This window comes from Neovison vison, chromosome 3, assembly GCF_020171115.1.
Source record: "Neovison vison isolate M4711 chromosome 3, ASM_NN_V1, whole genome shotgun sequence".
Taxonomy (NCBI): Eukaryota; Metazoa; Chordata; class Mammalia; order Carnivora; family Mustelidae; genus Neogale; species Neogale vison.
In genome coordinates, this window is record NC_058093.1 from 196622278 (window position 1) to 196639170 (window position 16893).

Here is a 16893-nt window from a genome sequence, read left to right on the forward strand (position 1 = left end):
GTGTGCGTGATCGCTGAGAGAACCAGCAGTGCGTGCACATCTGACTCCTTGGAAATGTGGATTCTTTCTTCCTTTTATTTTCTTTCACATGACAACATGGGTTTCAGTGATTCTTAGTGACCCTGTGTTTTACTTTCTCTCTTCACCTTATCACAATGTTTATTTCCCTGTTTGCTGCCCACCACTTTCTGTTTCTGAGGCGGTGTGGCCCATTCTGATGAACCATGCCTGGGTTCCTTGGGAATGGATTTGCTTGGGTTGGATACAGAAGCCAGCTTCCCCGGCAGGAGTCAGCACTGGGGTGTACTTCCAGCCATGGATTCTCATGCTCAATGGCAAAACCTTCCTGTTGGGTGTGTTCCTCAAAACTACATCCAGGGGCATTCCCCCCCACAGCCCTACATGCTGTGCTTACCAGCATTTGCTGTTTAAATTGTGTGTGTTCTCTTTCCAAGTGTTTTCCAATCTTTTATAAGCCCTAGATTATAATAAATACAGCTTGTACCACCCAGTTTGTTCCTTTTTATTTTTCTTTTTTGCGATGTATGGTTATTAATCAACCAGCGTCGGGGCTTGGGGTGGGAGGTGGGGGACAGGGAGAGTCATTCACATTCTCCTAAAATGAGAGCACCAGAGTTTTCTGCGGCAGTGCCTTTGGCTGGTTTCCGTAGATCTCCCTTTAGAAACCTCAGGATGGCGGTGTGTGCCGGCTTCTGTGAGATCGCAGCTGAAAGTCACTTTGAAATGATCCTCATAGGTTGAACTCAGCTGGTTTTGCAGACATACGTTGTGATGGGAACAGCAAGATAACGTAGCCTACATAATGTGTCCTCCCAGCTAGCTGAAATACTGCGCAGGACAGGTAGTGCCCCATGAGAAAGTGGGAAGGGTCGATCTGTGCTGTGTCCAGGAGGCCAGGAAATTTAGTTTGCTTTTGACAAAGAGGATTTTACCAAACAGCTCCTACTTAGCCTTCAGAAAGCCAGAACTACAGGGAGCCACCAATGCCGCTTCTCAGACGTGGGCGCCTGGGGAAAAAGTTGGGGGAGGGAGCCTAAGATAGTGGGACCAGGAAGGCTAATTTCGCCACGGGGACCTCGCGGCGCCTCTCCCCAGCGGACCGCCAGGGGGCGTGCCGCCCGTCCGCGGCGGAGCCTTGCACACGTGACCACCAGCCGGCCCTCCAGCTTTACGGCCTCTGGCGGTGGCTGCGGTTACCTTGGGGACTGGGCTTGGGTGGCAACCGTAGCTAAGGAGCGCGTGGAGGAGAAAGCAGTGGCCGCTGGAGGTTGGGGAGGTGACCGAGGGGTCCAGGCGGCGGGAGGGCCGGCCCTTTGAGGCTGTCGGAGGGCGCACTCCGTGAGTCCGGGGCGGGGTTCCTGGTGTGGGAGGACCTGGTGCCCCGCGGAGGTGGGGGGCGCTCGCCCCACCTGGGAAGCGGCCCGGCGGCCTCAGAGAGACCTGAGCTGGAGGAAGGAGCCGCGCCTTGGGCGTTGTGTCCCCCTACCCTCCCCCACTGACCCCCACACTTTCCTCCCCTCCCCTGGGCCCCAGCATCAAGATGCGTCGGCAAAGTTTGCAGTGGGAGCAGGCCCCGTGCTCAGGGCCCCGGGCTTGCAATCTTAGCACTTTTTCCATCTGGAGGAACCGAGCGTTAGAGAGGTCTGCCTCTTTCTAGCGGTGTGAGCTGATGAAGTCATTTCAACTCCCAGAGCCTCAAACTCCAGTTTGTTGGAAGAAATAAGTGAGAGACTATGTTAGAAAGCCATTAAACTTTGTAAACGATTGCTGCCTTTCTCAAGCCCTCTGCGGCAGCTGCACTGAACGTTTTACATAGGTCATCTCAACCCCAGAATGTAGGGTTCTCACTTTTATCCTGCCTGTGAGCGAATGTGCACTCTGAGGGTACAGTGACTTGCCCAAGGTCTCAGAGCAAATGAGTGGTGGAACCAGGATTGAGTGGTAGGGGAGGCTGACGGCAAAGCCCATGCTTTTAACCACTAAGCCGCTGCTTCTGCCCTTACTTACATTATTAGAATTGTTGTTGATGCCTGGGTTATCATTTTGCTTGGCTGTGGGAATAGGAATATATACAAAATGAGTTACAGGGCTCTAAAGTTATTCCTGGAAAGATGAGAGGCCCTGGTATCAATATGCTTCCAATTTGGTACAGGCTTTCCCAGAAGTATGAAATTCTTTTTATTCCTGTGGAAAGGAACCAGAGCTGGTATTGCACAGTCAGGTCATGCACTAGGAAATTAAAATGGGAAATAGAGTGAACCGCTGATGGTTATGGTCAAAATTTCTCTAAAGGAAACTCCACAAAGAAGAATGTCAGGTGCAGGGGAGTTCCCACTAGAAGAAGAAGATGAAGAAACAGAAGTGGAAGAAGAATATAATCAATTTGATAGAGAGGTGGAAAGCATGCAACCGGAATTAAAAGAAGATGACATATTAGTACAGAGAGAGCCTCAGCAGGCGGAGGAGGAGGAGGAAGGAGTGGAGGAGAAAGGGGAGGAGGGGGAGGAAGGGGAAAAGGGGGTAGGGGAGGAGGGGGAAGAGGGAGGAGTAGAGGAGAAAGGGGAGGAGGGGGAGGAAGGAGGAAAGGAGGTGGGGAATGAAAAAAGGGAGGAGGGGGAGGAGGAAGAGGAAGGAGAGGAGGAGGAAGGGAAGGAGGGAGGAGTAGAGGAGGAAGGGGAGGAGGGAGGAGTAGAGGAGAAAGGGGAGGAGGGGGAGGAAGGGGGAAAGGAGGTGGGGGACAAAGAAAGGGAGGAGGGGGAGGAGGAAGAGGAAGGAGAGGAGGAGGAAGGGGAGGAGGGGGGAGAAGAGGAGGAAGAGGAAGGAGAGGAGGAGGAAGGGGAGGAGGAAGGGGAGGAGGAAGGAGAGGAGGAGGAAGGGGAGGAGGCAGAGGAGGAGGAAGGGGAGGAGGCAGAGGAGGAGGAAGGAGTGGAGGCAGAGGAGCCAGAGGAGGAGGGGGAAGGAGTAGAGAAGAAAGAGAAGGAAGGAGAAGAGGGGGAGGAAGAGGAGGAATGGGACAGAGAGGGAAGAGTGGAAGAGACAGGGGAGGAGGGAGAAGGGGAGGAGGAGGAGGAAGAGGGGGAAGAATATGGCCAAGAGGAGGAGGCTGTCAGAGAAGAAACAGAGGAAAAGTCTGGAGAAGCACAGGGGGAGGAGGCTGCCATTCAGGAGGAAACCACAGTGAAGCCTCAACAAATCACCAAGTCCATAACCAGTTCGGAGATAGTTACACTGACTGATTCCGAGTCAGTCATGTCAGGAACTTCCCGAGTAAGTAGTAATTTTAAGTCATTCATCTGTTCTTTCTTTCATTCGTTCATTCAGAATCATGGAATGCTTACCATTTGCCAGGCTATGGGGATAAATACAGTCCATTCTCAAGGAGCTCTAGGGTGGGTAGGGAGGCAGACCGGTACCTGAACACCATGAAACAATATGCTAACGGCAGTGATTGAGAGAGGCATGGGAGATATTGAAAAAACAAAAATCAAGGACACTTAGCCCAGCTAGGAGGATGGTCAAGGAAGGCCTCCTGGAGGAGGTGTGCAGGGGAGCTGACAGAAGGAGTTCCTAGGGGTTAGTTGGAATGCGCTTGTCTTAGAACAGAGTCAGCGAGATCATAGTAACGTAGGCTCTCCCCCTGAAGGGGAACTCAGCTGTGGTCCAAGGAGAAGTGACTGTGACTCGCCCATCCTTGGCGATGACCAGGGCCACTTAGAAGAATGGTTTTGCTGTGTGGTTCTGCTCGTAGGCCAAGAATAAACCTGGCACACACATGATTCATGTTATTTAAGTACAAAACGTCCCAGGCTCCTTTTTATTTTTTTTAATTATTATTATTTTTTAAGATTTTATTTATTTATTTGACAGAGTGAGAGGGGGCACAAGCAGGGGGAGAGCAGGAGAGGGAGAAGCAGACTCCCCACTGAGGCAGCCCAATGTGGGGCTCGCTCCTAGACCCCAGGATCATGACCTGAGCCAAAGGCAAACACTTAACCAATTGAGCCCCCCAGGGACCCCCCAGCCACCTTTTCGAAACAGTTCATAGTTCCATTGTGAGGCGAACTCTAAGGCTGACTGAGTATGAAAAGAAAGGAAGGTAAAGGAGGGAGCCAAGCAGCTCGTGCTGTATTTGAAATCACAATCTTCTTTATTTCTTTTTTAAGAGAACCCTTAGTGAGGCAAAGGATGCGTTAGAATCAGAGCATTTGGAAACAAATGAGTCTTTAAGAGACTTGAGCTCAAAACTAAAATTTTTTGATTTGGATCAAACCCGTTCCGAGGAACCAGAGATTAGTTTCCCCGAAACACAGCCCTCAAGCGAGCTTGGGGAGAAGATCGACCAGATGCCCCAGGATGAACTAGGACAGGAAAGGAGAGAGGAAAAAAGATCATCAGACTTAAGTGAGCGACGAGAGGAAGAATTCCAGTCCAAAGCAGAGATGCCGGAGAAATCACTGGTGTCTACCAGCGAGGACATACTGTTTCGAAAGGATGACCATGCCAACGTGTATCCTTTGGTAAGTGAGTGTAATGTGTTTTTTAATTTCCTCTAGTGCTTTAAAAGCATTGTGAAATAAGGGAATTTTATGCATATGGAAGAAAAAATACCACCAGAAATATCCTTTTTGAACTAATAATAGACTCGTATGCTTTAAAGTTCAGTTCAGCACTCTGGCGGGACATGTGCATCTGGGCCTGACATCTGGGTCTGACAGCGTCGCTCCCCAGGCAGGAAATTCCGGACGTGGTTTGTCTGTTGCACAGGGTGCCTTTTCTTGTGGGAGACTCAAGGCCGATCTGTCCTCCCCTTCCCCTTCTCCCTCCCTTCCTCCTCCTGCTCCATTCCTTTCCCCTTTCCCTCCTCTCCTCGCCTCTTCTGCCTTAGCTGGCTTGATACCTCTTTACAAGTGCCTAAAACCATTACGGGCTCCTAAAACTGCGCATTCGGAGACGGACCCGAAAGCGAAAGGTATGGAAAAAGAGAAAGCCACTGAGAAAGGCACCAGGAGGTCCATAGGCATCTGCGCTGCCGCACAATATTACCGTTTACCAAGACAAGGAAGAGGAGGAGAGTTTTTTCCCTTCTTCCTCCACCTGCTACTGAAAATTGCTTCCTAGGATTCACTTCCCCTTTTCCCTGTAGATTCTGCCTTTGGAAGATTTGCAAATGATCAAAGGCACTTGGAGTGTTGAAAGTCGTTCCCGACACACAGTGAGCGCTGGACGGGTGTTCACATCTAGACGATGATCGTGGTGGTGGTGGCAGGGATGGTAATGTGGATGAGGATGAGGGCAAAGCCTCATGGGAGATGCAGACAACTGACAGCCTCCTTTCTGTAGACTGGGTTTCCTCTGAGCAGTGGAGTTCAAGGTCAAAACTTGGGCTTGCCCAGTCTGAAAGAAAACGTTTTGGAGCCTGTGAAGGCTTTTGGCTTGTTTAGCCAGCTAATACGACATCCCATGATGTCGCTAATGAGAGCAAGTGTCCTGTGTGCCAGGCGTTTGTGTCCCCTGTTAGCCTTGGGCTCACTGCAGAACTCAACTCTTCCAGACCACCTCCCTCTGCAAATTTGTTTAGCTCCTTGAGGACACCTCCTTTCTGTTCCCATTCCTGTATTTTTTTTTCCTTTTTAAAAAAGATTTTATCTATTTATTTGACAGAGAGAGATTACAAGCAAGCAAAGAGGCAGGTAGAGATGGGGGGAAGCAAGCTCCCTGCTAAGCAGAGAGCCTGATGCGGGGCTCAATCCCAGGACCCTGAGATCATGACCGGAGCTGAAGGCAGATACCCAATGATTGAGCCACCCAGGTGCCCCTCTTCTTTCTTTTAAATATTTTTTTAAATTTATTTGAAAGAGGGGGGTGGGGAAGGGCAGAGACGAGTCTTTTTTTTTATTATTCATTTATTTGACAGATAGAGATCACAAGTAGGCAGGCAGAGAGAGAGAAAGGAGGAAGCAGGTTCCCCGCTGAGCAGAGAGCCCAATGTGGGCCTTGATCCCAGGACCCTAGGATCATGGCCAGAGCCAAAGGCAGAGGCTTTAACCCACTGAGCCAGCCAGGTACCCCAGGCCGAGGGGAATCTTAAGCAGACTATTATTCATGGAGCCCAATGTTGGGCTAGATCCCACAACCCTGAGATCACAACCTGAGCTAAAGCCAAGAATCAGTTGCTGATCCAACTGTACCACCCAGGCGCCCCTAAAATTTACCATCTTAGCCATTTTGAAGTGTACAGCATCATAGTAGGTACATTCACACTGTGGTGCAACCAATGCGTGGAACTCATCTTGCGAAACAGAAACTCCCTACCCATTGAACAACTCCCTATTCCCCAGCCCTGTCCCTGGCAACCATCATTCTACTTTCTGTCTCTCTGGATCTGACTCCTCTTGGAACCATGTCAGTGGAATCCTACTGTATTTGTCTTTTTGTGACTGGTGGATTTCACTTACGTGATGTCCCCAAGGCCCATCCATGTTGTAGAACATCGGATCTCCTTCCTGTGGAAGCTCGAACAACACTCATTTTGTTTATCCATTCATCCAACATTGGATACTTGGTTTCCTTTTACCTTTTGGTTTCTGCGAAGTATGCTGCTCTGTACATGGGTGTGTGAATGTCTCTTTGAGACCCCGCTTCCAGGTCTTTGAGCTAGGTACCCAGAAGTGTCGTTGCCACGTGATACGCTAATTCTGCTTTCAGTGTTTGGAGAGCTCTCCCTGGGGTTTTCCACAGCAGCTACACTGTTTCACAGTCCCACCAAGTATGCCCAGTGGTTCCAATTTCTCCACATCCTCATAAAATTGACACTTTTAAAACGTATTATTTATTCCTTTTTAGCATGTCCACAAGGTTGTGCAGCCGTCACACTGTCTAATTCCAGAACATTTTCATCCCGCACAAAAGAAATCCATATCCTGGAGCCGTCACTCCCTGCCCACCTTCCCCAGGCCCCCGGCAGCCACTGGGCTCCTTTCCATCTCTATGGATCAGACCAACCCTGCACTGTGTGTGGCCCCTTTCACTCGGCGTCGTGGACTCGAGGGTCCTCTGTGCCCTAGCATGTGGGTTAGGATGTTCTCGAAGAGATCCCTCTCACTTTGGACTGCTGATGTGAAATCCTTCCCCTCCAGAGACTGTACCAGGGGTGCCTGGCATCACAGTTCAGGGCTCGGTGCACTCAGTGTCTTTCTGGTCTTGCCTTTGTCTTCCAGACCATGACTTGGTCTTTTGGATGGAACAGTTCTCTTCCTGTTTACTACATTCGAGATGAAAACCAGCGAGTTCTTCTGTACGTCTGTGCCCACACTGCGGTCATCTACGATGTCTTCAAGAATACTCAGCACCATCTTCAGGTATGCAGGTTTTCGTTGTTGCTTTTTAAGATTTTATTTTTTTATTTGAGAGAGCAAGCGAGAGAGAGCATGAGGGAGAAGCAGACTCCCCTGCTGAGTGGGGAGCCTGTCGTGGGGCTCGATCCCAGGACCCTGAGATCAAAGACTTAGCCGAAGGCAGATGCTTAACTGACTGAGCCACCCAGGAGCCCCTGGACATTTATTTTAATAAGGACCATCGTTAAGTCAATGCCTAGGTCAAAAACATCACAGAGGGGTTCCCAAAAGCCTAGTCGGTACTCAGGGATCCAAGCCATGTGGGTGCAAAGTTTGGATCTAGATGTCCAGAGACACACACAAGCCCAGCAAGCAGCCCTTCTCAGAGCTTCACTGAATGTGTAGCACTGAGCACAGTGTTGATGGGAGGGAGAGGGAGTAGTTCGTATCTGCAGAGCGAAGAAGGAGCAGCAGGCAGGGGGGCTGAGAAATAGGGACCATGCCAGGCAGGTGTCCGGCCTCCTGCAGAGTCAGGTGGCTGGGAGTGGCCTTGACCATCCATCCATTCATTCATTCCGTAAGTATTTGTCAGAACCTCTTTGTTTCAGATTCTGGGTCTGTAGTCATGAACAAAACAGATCTAGTCCCCCACCCCTCATGGAGCTTATAGTCTCATAAATACACAATTACGAATTACAACAAGCACTTCAAAGGAAATGTGGGCTGCTGCAGGAGAGAGATCAGGAGTGAAAGATGGCCCTCCAGTTGGGTAGGCTGGCAAATGTGCACTTTGAGCTGAGATCTGACTGACTGAGGAGAATGAACCAACCAGGGGCAGTCTGGGGAGAAGTCCAGACCCAGGGAGATCCAGGTTTGCAGGCCTGCTGGGGTCCAGAAAGAAGGCTGGTATGACTGACATGGAGTGAGCAAGGGGAGAGGAAATGGACTGTTTCCTGGCAGGGAGCACTAGCATCTTGTTTGTTTCCAGAAGGTTCCTCAGTTACCAGGAAAGGATTGTGGGGGGATGGAAACAAAAGCAGAGAGGCCAGTGAAGAGGCTTTTGCTCCAGATCTGCTCAGTGGCCTGAGTGGACACTGTTTAAGGGAGATGAGGCCAGCAGGGCTTCAAGGGGGCTGGAGGTGGGTCAGAACCCCAACATTTATTCCCCACCTGGGTTCAGAGTTGGGCACATGTCTAGATCTATAGGGAGCCCCTGTCCTTCTGGGGAGTGTGGCTTACCCTTCAGGGGTTTTGAGGGAGAGAAAATCAGAAAACCACTGGCTATGGAGAAATGCCAGGGAAAGGCCATTGGAGTGGAATTTTCAGCCTGATGAACCTGGAGGGGGAGCTCAGTTTTCTCTGTGGGGCCCCAGCCTCTCCGGCTGTCCTGAATGTTTCAGAGCATTTTCTCTGCATTTCTGCAGGGCCATGCTAATGTGATCTCCTGCCTCTGCGTCAGTGAAGACAGGCGGTGGATTGCCACTGCCGACAAAGGGCCCGACTGCCTGATAATCATCTGGGACTCCTTCACAGGGTAGGCGTGGTGCAGGCCTGTTTTTCCCTACTCAGTGTAGCGTATCTGCAACAAATGAGAAATGCCGGTCTGGGCGTGCAGAAGCCAGCGATGGGATGCTGGGTGAGGGTGAAGCGGCCTGGGGAGGCTGGCCATCCTGTTGCCTTGAGGCCCGGTCGAGTGACATTACCTTCTTGAATTTCTCCATTTACAATTCTTGGCTCTTTAGGCCCAGAAACTTGGTTTGGCGATGTCCCAGAGTAGATGAGGGAGGTTGACACTAACCCAGTGAAGTGAAGTGATTTTCCCCATCTACAAAAAAAGAGGCTGATCATACCCACTGTTTTAGTTTCCTTGGGCTGCTCTAAGAAATAACCACGCGCAAAGGGGCTTAAAATAACAGAAAGTTATTCCCTCAAAGTTCACAAGGCTGGAAGTCTGAAATCAGGGTGCCCAAAGGAGTGGTTCCTTCTAGGGCTCTGAGGGAGAACCTGCTCCAGGCCTCTCTCCCAGATGCTGGTGGTGACTGGCAGCCCTTGTGTTCCTTGGCTGGCAGACCAATCACTCTAGTCTCTGCCTCTGTCTTCACATGGCATTGTCCCCTGTGTGTCTCTTTGTGTCTGCTCTTCTATGAGTTCAGCAGTCATTGGTTTTAGGCTCCATCCTAACCCGTCCTCATCTGAGATAACACATCTGCAAGGACCCTATTCCCATATAATGCTCACATGCTGAGGCTCTGGATGGACCTGACTACTGATGGGGCCTCAATACACTACACTTACCTTATAGGACTGTCGTGAAGACCAGTAAGGCACAGCGCACGGTCCATGGTAGATGTTCATGTGTGTTTTCTTTCTTCATTCCTGGTCCTAGAGGCAGAGTGCAGTGCTAGATTAATTGATAAGATTGTAAGGCCCTGATTGGGTTGTGGGGGTGGTGATGTGGGGGGTGGATGAGTCCAGTTGGGGATGATTAGGAAGAAGTTGTGTTAAATGTTCTCAGGTGTTCTGGAAAGTTGGGTTGGATGTCCTAAGATGCAGGTCCCCCAGGTGACCGGTGACCTCCTAGGGCCCTGTTACTTAATCCTGGTCCTCATCTTATTAGACGTCCCAGTGGCATTTGACACACTTCATTTCCTTGGCTTCTCTGATGCCACGTCCCCTTGGTTTTCACCCACCTTCTGAGCCTCTGCTTACTCTGGCCCAAGATGGTGAGGCTGCGGTTGGTCCTCTTCTCCAGCTGGAAGGGAGCAGACCTGGGGTTGATACCACACCATCTTATACCACACCATCTTCATCTCCATAACCACCTCAGAATTCCGCTTTTCATGGATGAGGAAGCTGCTGGAGAACATTCCACCTGGATGTCCCGTGGATATCTCCTGCTAAAATGTCCCCAAGCCCTGTTGCATCTCCTCCAAAGGCCTTCTAAACCCACCTCTGCTGCCCCTGCCTCCCTACGCCCGCCTGGCCAGCCTCCTCCTCTGCAGCTTCACTCTGCAGCACAACCTCCAGGATGGTGATTTAGAATACACATAACATAAAATTGACCATCTCCACAATTTTTAGAAAAGATTTATTTATTTATTTATAAAATATTTTATTTATTTATTTTACAGAGATCACAAGTAGGCAGAGAGGCAGGCAGAGAGAGAGGAGGAAGCAGGCTCCCTGCGGAGCAGAGAGCCCGATGCGGGGCTCGATCCCAGGACCCCAGGATCATGACCTGAGCCAAAGGCAGAGGCTTTAGGGGTGCCTGGGTGGCTCAGTGGGTTAAGCCGCTGCCTTCGGCTCAGGTCATGATCTCAGGGTCCTGGGATCGAGTCCCGCATCGGGCTCTCTGCTCAGCAGGGAGCCTGCTTCCTCCTCTCTCTCTCTGCCCTCCTCTCTGCCTACTTGTAATCTCTCTCTGTCAAATAAATAAATGAAATCTTTAAAAAAAAAAAAGGCAGAGGCTTTAACCCACTGAGCCACCCAGGCGCCCCAAGATTTAGTTATTTATTTAAGAGCAAGAGAGTGTGAGTGGGGGATGGGCAGAAAAGGAGGGAAGGAGAATCCTCAAGCAGACTCCTTGCTGAGTGTAGAGCCGACATGTGGCTCAATCCCAGGACCCTGAGATCATGACCTGTGCCGAAATCAAGAGCCAGATGCTTTACTGACTGAGACATCCAGTCGCCCCATCGTAAAAATGTGATTTTTAAAAAAAATTATAAGTTTTTATTTATTTATTTGACAGAGATCACAAGCCACCCAGGTGCCCCCCTTTGCTTTTCTCTTGCTTATAAAGCTGTCTCCCCCACTAGACTAGGGGTGACTCTGGCAGTGATTTTTTTCTTTTAAATTGCAAAGTAAAGTGCATCTGTGGTTAATAATTCAATATGTCAATACGAGTTTTATGATACAGTAAATGATGACTTTGGGACCCAGAAAAGAATACTTGGTTTTAGAATTAATATTCACTTTATTAGAGTGATAAACTAAGAACCATAGTTTTTCCTTAAGCTTTTTATTCAACTTATAAATCTTACTCCTTTTATAAATCTAGCATATTTTTACCATTGCCTTTAAGGGGGTTTTGATTAATGTTTGGCCCCACTCACAAATTTGATTATTAATTCCTTTTAAACATTTTTAAACTGCACTTAGAAATTGAATATATTTGGTTTTATCTCTAAGTTCTTTAGTAGTCTGATTAAAAAAGTAAGCCCTTCACCCATACTTAAGGAATTCTTGTAAATCTAATAAATTAGACATAACTATGGCAAATCTTAAGTTCTCATAAGCATTCTAATATTGTTTATAAACCAGTGTGATTTGAATGTAAAATCACAAGTCTGAATCAACCACGGGCTTTAAATTAGAATCACAAATTTAATCCATCAGAGGCTCTGATAATGTTAAATTCTCTTAAGCATCACCCATTCCTAAGAAAAATAAACAGATTCTCTTCCCACCAATTGTTTACAGAACAGGCCCAGCTGACATCACTGGCTCTCCGTTTAATTCTGGAAAGCCACAGAGATAAGATGCTTTTCCCCACTAAGGACATCACTGTGTCATTCACAGCAATGTTAGGGCTGCCTTCTCTCAAATGATTTTGGGGGCTACTTCCCAGGGGGATGAAGTCCTCTCCGGTGACAGAGAACCAGCCAGGTCCTCAGCTGGGGCACAGACTTGGTCCCAACCCTCTGGGGCACTGGAGTGACCTACGAGGCCTGCTGATATTTCCTGTAACAAGGGTTCTGTAATGAAAAACAATGGGGAACCACCAGCCCACGGTCCTGGATTAGGATGTCCTACCACCCGGCCTTCCCTGCCCCCCAACTCACAATCACCCACATCCTTGCTTCTGTTGTGTTTCTCTGGCTCACTTAGACATTTAAATACCTCATTGAATTCTGCATGTGACAAGGTTTTTCCTGCTTCTTAGGGTTCTACAGTCCTGCGAGTGACACAGTATAGAAGTGAATGAGGGGAAAAAAAAGTGAGTTCTTCCTCACCCAGACACATCTCCAGAGTCATCCTTGTTTAGTTTAGAATCTGTTCCTCTAGACTCTTCCGTGCACAGAAATGTGTTCACTCTCTCTCCCTCGTGCATGCAGGATGAAGCTACCTACACTGTTTGGCAATTTGCTTTTTTCTCAAAAATTTGGCCACCTTCCCACATCAGCCTCATTCTTTCTTTTTTTTTTTTTTAAGATTTTATTTATTTATTTGGCAAAAAGAGAGAGCATAGGTAGGCAGAGCGGCAGGCAGAGGGAGAGAGAGAAACATGCTCTGCACTGAGCAGGGAGCCTGATGCAGGACTCGATCCCAGGACCTGAGGCAGCCACTTAACCAACTGAGCCACCCAGGTGCCCCTGCCTCATTCTTTTTGTAAGTAACCTAGTTTTTCATTATATGGTTACATCATAATTCTTTTTTAACAGTTCCCACATCCATGAATATTTGTGTTTCGAGATTCTTTTGCCATTAAAGCAGTGCCACAATGAACATGAATTTATATTTATCCCTGTTTACTTTTGCTCTTATTTTTCTGGGAAAAAAACTGTAGAAGAGGAATTATTGAGCCCTAGGGTGTGTGCATTTAAAATTTTGACAGGTGCAGCTAAGTTGCTGTCTAGAAAGCCTATGCTTGTTTTCATTCCTGTTTAGGTGGGAGGGCGCTCATTTCCCTGAGTATTTCCTGGGTATCATCCTTGGCATCTTTTTTTCATATTTCCCTCCTTCATGCCTGGCGTGGAATCAGCGCTCAGTAGTGGGGGACAGTCGACTTCATGAAGAGAACAAACGGCACGTTTGCATAATGCTGTTAGTTTTATTATTTTTTAAATTGAGGTAAAATTCACATAAGGTAAAATTCGCTGTCGTGAAGTGTGCGATTCAGTGGCATGGAGCGCGTTTGCAGTGTTGGGCCATTGCTGCTTGTATCTAGTTCCAACTGCTGTTTTAAAGTCACCTCTATGCCCAGTGTGGGGCTCGAACCCACAACCCAAGGTTAGGAGTTGCATGCTCCACCACCTGAGCCCGCTGGGTGCCCCTAGTTCCAAAATCCCAAAAGGAAAACCCAAAGCCATCGGTCATCCCTCCCATTCCCCCTGACAGCCCCTGATGTGCCAGTTCGTCCCTGTGGATTCTCTAATTCTGGAATCTTCGTATCAGGGAGTTCTAACGATGTGTGGTCTTTGTGTCAGGCCTCTCTACTTCACGTGATGTTTTTGGGGTCCACCCCTGATACAGCAGGGGTCCGTGCTTCCTTCCTTTGTACAGCTGCATTGCAGTCCATTGTATGGATGGACCACATTTGGTTCCTCCTTAGCTTTTGAAGCAAGTCCCTCCGGGGAGCATGGCAGATCTCCGCAAAGGGGTGTTCCCTGGTCCTGTTTTGCAGTATTCCTGTGCACACAATATTTGACAGCTGCCCAGAAGGCAACGGCATCGAGGCCATAGCCATCACCCGGGACGCCAAATATCTGGCAACCATCTCCGATGCTGAAATCCAGGTACGGAGCACTTGGAGGCCGCCTCAGCGGGCTGGCCGGCCTGTCAAGTGTGTCCCGGTGAGCAGCTCTGCTCGGGCCACGTGGCATCTGTGATGCTCTCAGGGAACGACCGGACCCCATGGCCCCTCGCTGGGTGTTCTCTCCCTGGGGTTCAGCTCATGGTGCCATGTTCCCGAGCCAAAGTTACACGGGCACCACAAGAGGTGTTGGGTTTGTCAGCAGCCTTCAGGAACCTTCTCATTCTCCATCTGCTGTCACTCACAGGAAGTTTGCATCTGGAGGTGGACCTTAGCTGTGGAAACGCCAGCGTGTACCCTCAACCTCCTCAAAGAATATGGTGTTCAGGTGAGCTCAGTTTGAGTGTGCAAAGCTGTGTCTACAGTCACACCGAGCCCAGGCCCAGACCTACTTTGGGTTTTGCTGGTGTTCGGTTACGGTACACTAGCACTTGTAAAAAAAACACCGTTGTGTCCTTGATCTCATTTTACTCTTGATGATAGTGAGCAATATTTTCTTGAGCATATATTATGTGCCAGGTTCTGCTAAGTTTGTTAGAGCAAGCATTTCATGCAGTCCATGCAAACGGACTGGGAAGGAGTTCTTTAGTAACACAGTGGACTGCTGCTGTTCAGTGCTAGGTAATTTGTCTGAAGTCACAGGCTAGCAGCCTTTCCTGTTCTAGACCCACGCTCTTAACTGCTCCCGAGACCCAGAAATTATTAGTCTCGGTTTGCTTGAAGCGCCTTGCCAAGGACACCCACCAAGTCTCCTCTTCGGCTCTGTGTTGTCTTACTCGTCCTTTGCACCCTTCGCCTGTCGCACCGCTGCTCGGTCCCTGCGATACACCAGACACTGTGCAACGTGCGCAGTGGGTGCAGGACCCAGAACCCAGTCAGAGGGCCTGGGTGACTGGGCTTAGCTGGGCACACGTCATGCTGCAGCTTCGTGTCCATCTCGCTCCTTCTGGCCCCCCCATCATCCCTCTAGGTCTCCGCAAAAAATTTCCTCACAGCTTTTATAAGCTGAGCTGATACAGTAGCCTATAGAAAGCTTTTCTGTTGCTGCAAGAAATCGCTCTGAGACTTTTTAGAGCTTGCATTGAATCCGTGGATTGCTTTGGGCAGTTGTCCCCTTAACGGTCCACGGGCACAGCGGTGCCTGGGTGGCTCAGTGGGTTAAAGCCTCTGCCTTCGGCTCAGGTCATAATCTTGGGGTCCTGGGATCGAGCCCCACATCAGGCTCTCTGCTCAGCAGGGAGCCTGCTTCCTCCTCTCTCTCTGCCTGTGTCTCTGCCTACTTGTGATCTCTGTCTGTCAAGTAAATAAATAAAATCTTAAAAAAAAACAAAAACAAAAAACAATCCACGGGCACAGGCTGTCTTTCCATTCGCTTACATCTTCTCGAGTTTCCTTCAGCAGTGCCGTTTGCAGTGAACAAACCCTCCACCGAAGGTTTATTCCTAGGTCTACTTATGCTATCATAAGTGGATCGGTGTTCTTAATTTCCTTTGTGGCTTTTCATTGCTAGTCTATAGAAACACAACTGATTTTTGTGGGATTCTGTGCCATGACACTTGGCTGATTACATGTGGCTGCTTGGATTTAAGTTGGGTAGAGTGAGATAAAACAACAGATTGATTTCCTCCATGTCACTACATCTCAAGTACTCCCCAGCCCCCTGTGGTCAGTGGCTGCCACGTTTGACAGAACAGATGAGCCAACATTTCGGTCACAGCGGAATGTGCTGTGGACAGCGCTGCAAGGCCCCAAGTCTGGAAGGATTCTGCCATCTTCTGCCTGCTCCGCATTCCTGCCCGCCCAGCTGGACTGAGGCCTTCGATTTGGGCTTGAGTCACACAGGGTGAGCGAGCTCTCAGCACAGCCCAGCTTTCTAGTAGGCTGGCTGTTTTGTTTCTAGAGCGAACTGTCTCACACCTTCTCTTCATCCCTCCCCGGCCCTTCCTCTTCCTCTTGGCTGATGACCTCTTTCATTTTGCGTTGAGAGAATGGGGGCCATCGGATACAAACACTGGCCTGTTCTCACTCCCAGCCTACAACCTGCTTCAGGATCACCACTGCCCCTTCCCCTCTGCCTGTAAGAGCAGCCAGTGCCCGAGATGCCCTCCTCTCGGGTGCTCAAGGCCCTCTCCTGCAGCGAGCAGCCCTCCCTCCACTGGATGGCTATACCCATAGCAGACACACATGCCTTCGTTTCCCCCATCTCTGAAGGACACCACTGATGGAGCGTCTCCTTCCGGCTCTGGCTCCCTGCACTTCTTCCCAGTAACATGTCTCCGAGGTGCTGTCTGTGCCTGCTTTCTGACTTCATGATGTCTCATTTACTCTTTTGTGCACAAAATATTTGATCTCATTATATTTTCATTGCTAAAGGAGGCATACAAGCAAAATGTGTGCATTTAAAGGCACGAAACAAAAGGTACCTGTGTGTTTACTGCCTGATCAAGAAAGAACATCACCCAAACCCTGGAAGTCCCTTTGTCCTCCTTCCCCAATCCCGTCCCCAAGTTAACTAGGGTTAACTAGTTAACTAGTGTCCCAGGTTTTGTGTTACACATTCCCTTGCTTTCCTGTATACTTTTGTCTAGCAAGTATCTCTCAGTACTTTCCTTTTTTTTCCCCTTCCTGAGCAAGAGAGAGAGACAGAGAAAATGTGAGCAGGGAGGGGCAGACGGAGAGGGGGAGAGAGAGACTCTCAAGCAGACTCCATGCCGAGTGCGGAGCCTGATTGCGGAGCTCGATGTCAGGACCCTGAAATTCTGACCTGAGTCAGAATGAAGAGTCAGAGGCTTAACCAACTGAACCACCTGGATCCCCCCACCACTTTTTTAAAGTAGGCTCCATAGCCCACATAGGGCTGGAACTCAGAATCCTGAGATCAGGAGCTGCGGGCTCTGCCGGCTGAGCCAGCTGGGCGCCCCTCCCTCAGTGCTATCGTATTTTGTTTTACCTGCTTTGTTTGGTGCGTATCTGGAATCATAATTGCTTCATTTTGTCTGCCTTGTT

At 49.3% G+C, this 16893-nt stretch overlaps 1 protein-coding gene across 1 annotated transcript in view; it reads left to right on the forward strand.

Moving 5' to 3' along the window:
• Window positions 1-3063: 3063 nt before the first annotated feature.
• CFAP251 (cilia and flagella associated protein 251) overlaps window positions 3064-16893 on the forward strand; it is a 63150-nt gene continuing 49320 nt past the window's right edge. Inside the window, exons 1-6 of the mRNA XM_044243422.1 lie at window positions 3064-3288; window positions 4185-4538; window positions 7239-7379; window positions 8780-8889; window positions 13759-13870; window positions 14135-14215. Of these exons, the coding sequence (XP_044099357.1) occupies window positions 3271-3288; window positions 4185-4538; window positions 7239-7379; window positions 8780-8889; window positions 13759-13870; window positions 14135-14215 (816 nt within the window). The 5' untranslated portion in view covers window positions 3064-3270. The remainder of the gene's footprint in view (window positions 3289-4184; window positions 4539-7238; window positions 7380-8779; window positions 8890-13758; window positions 13871-14134; window positions 14216-16893) is intronic.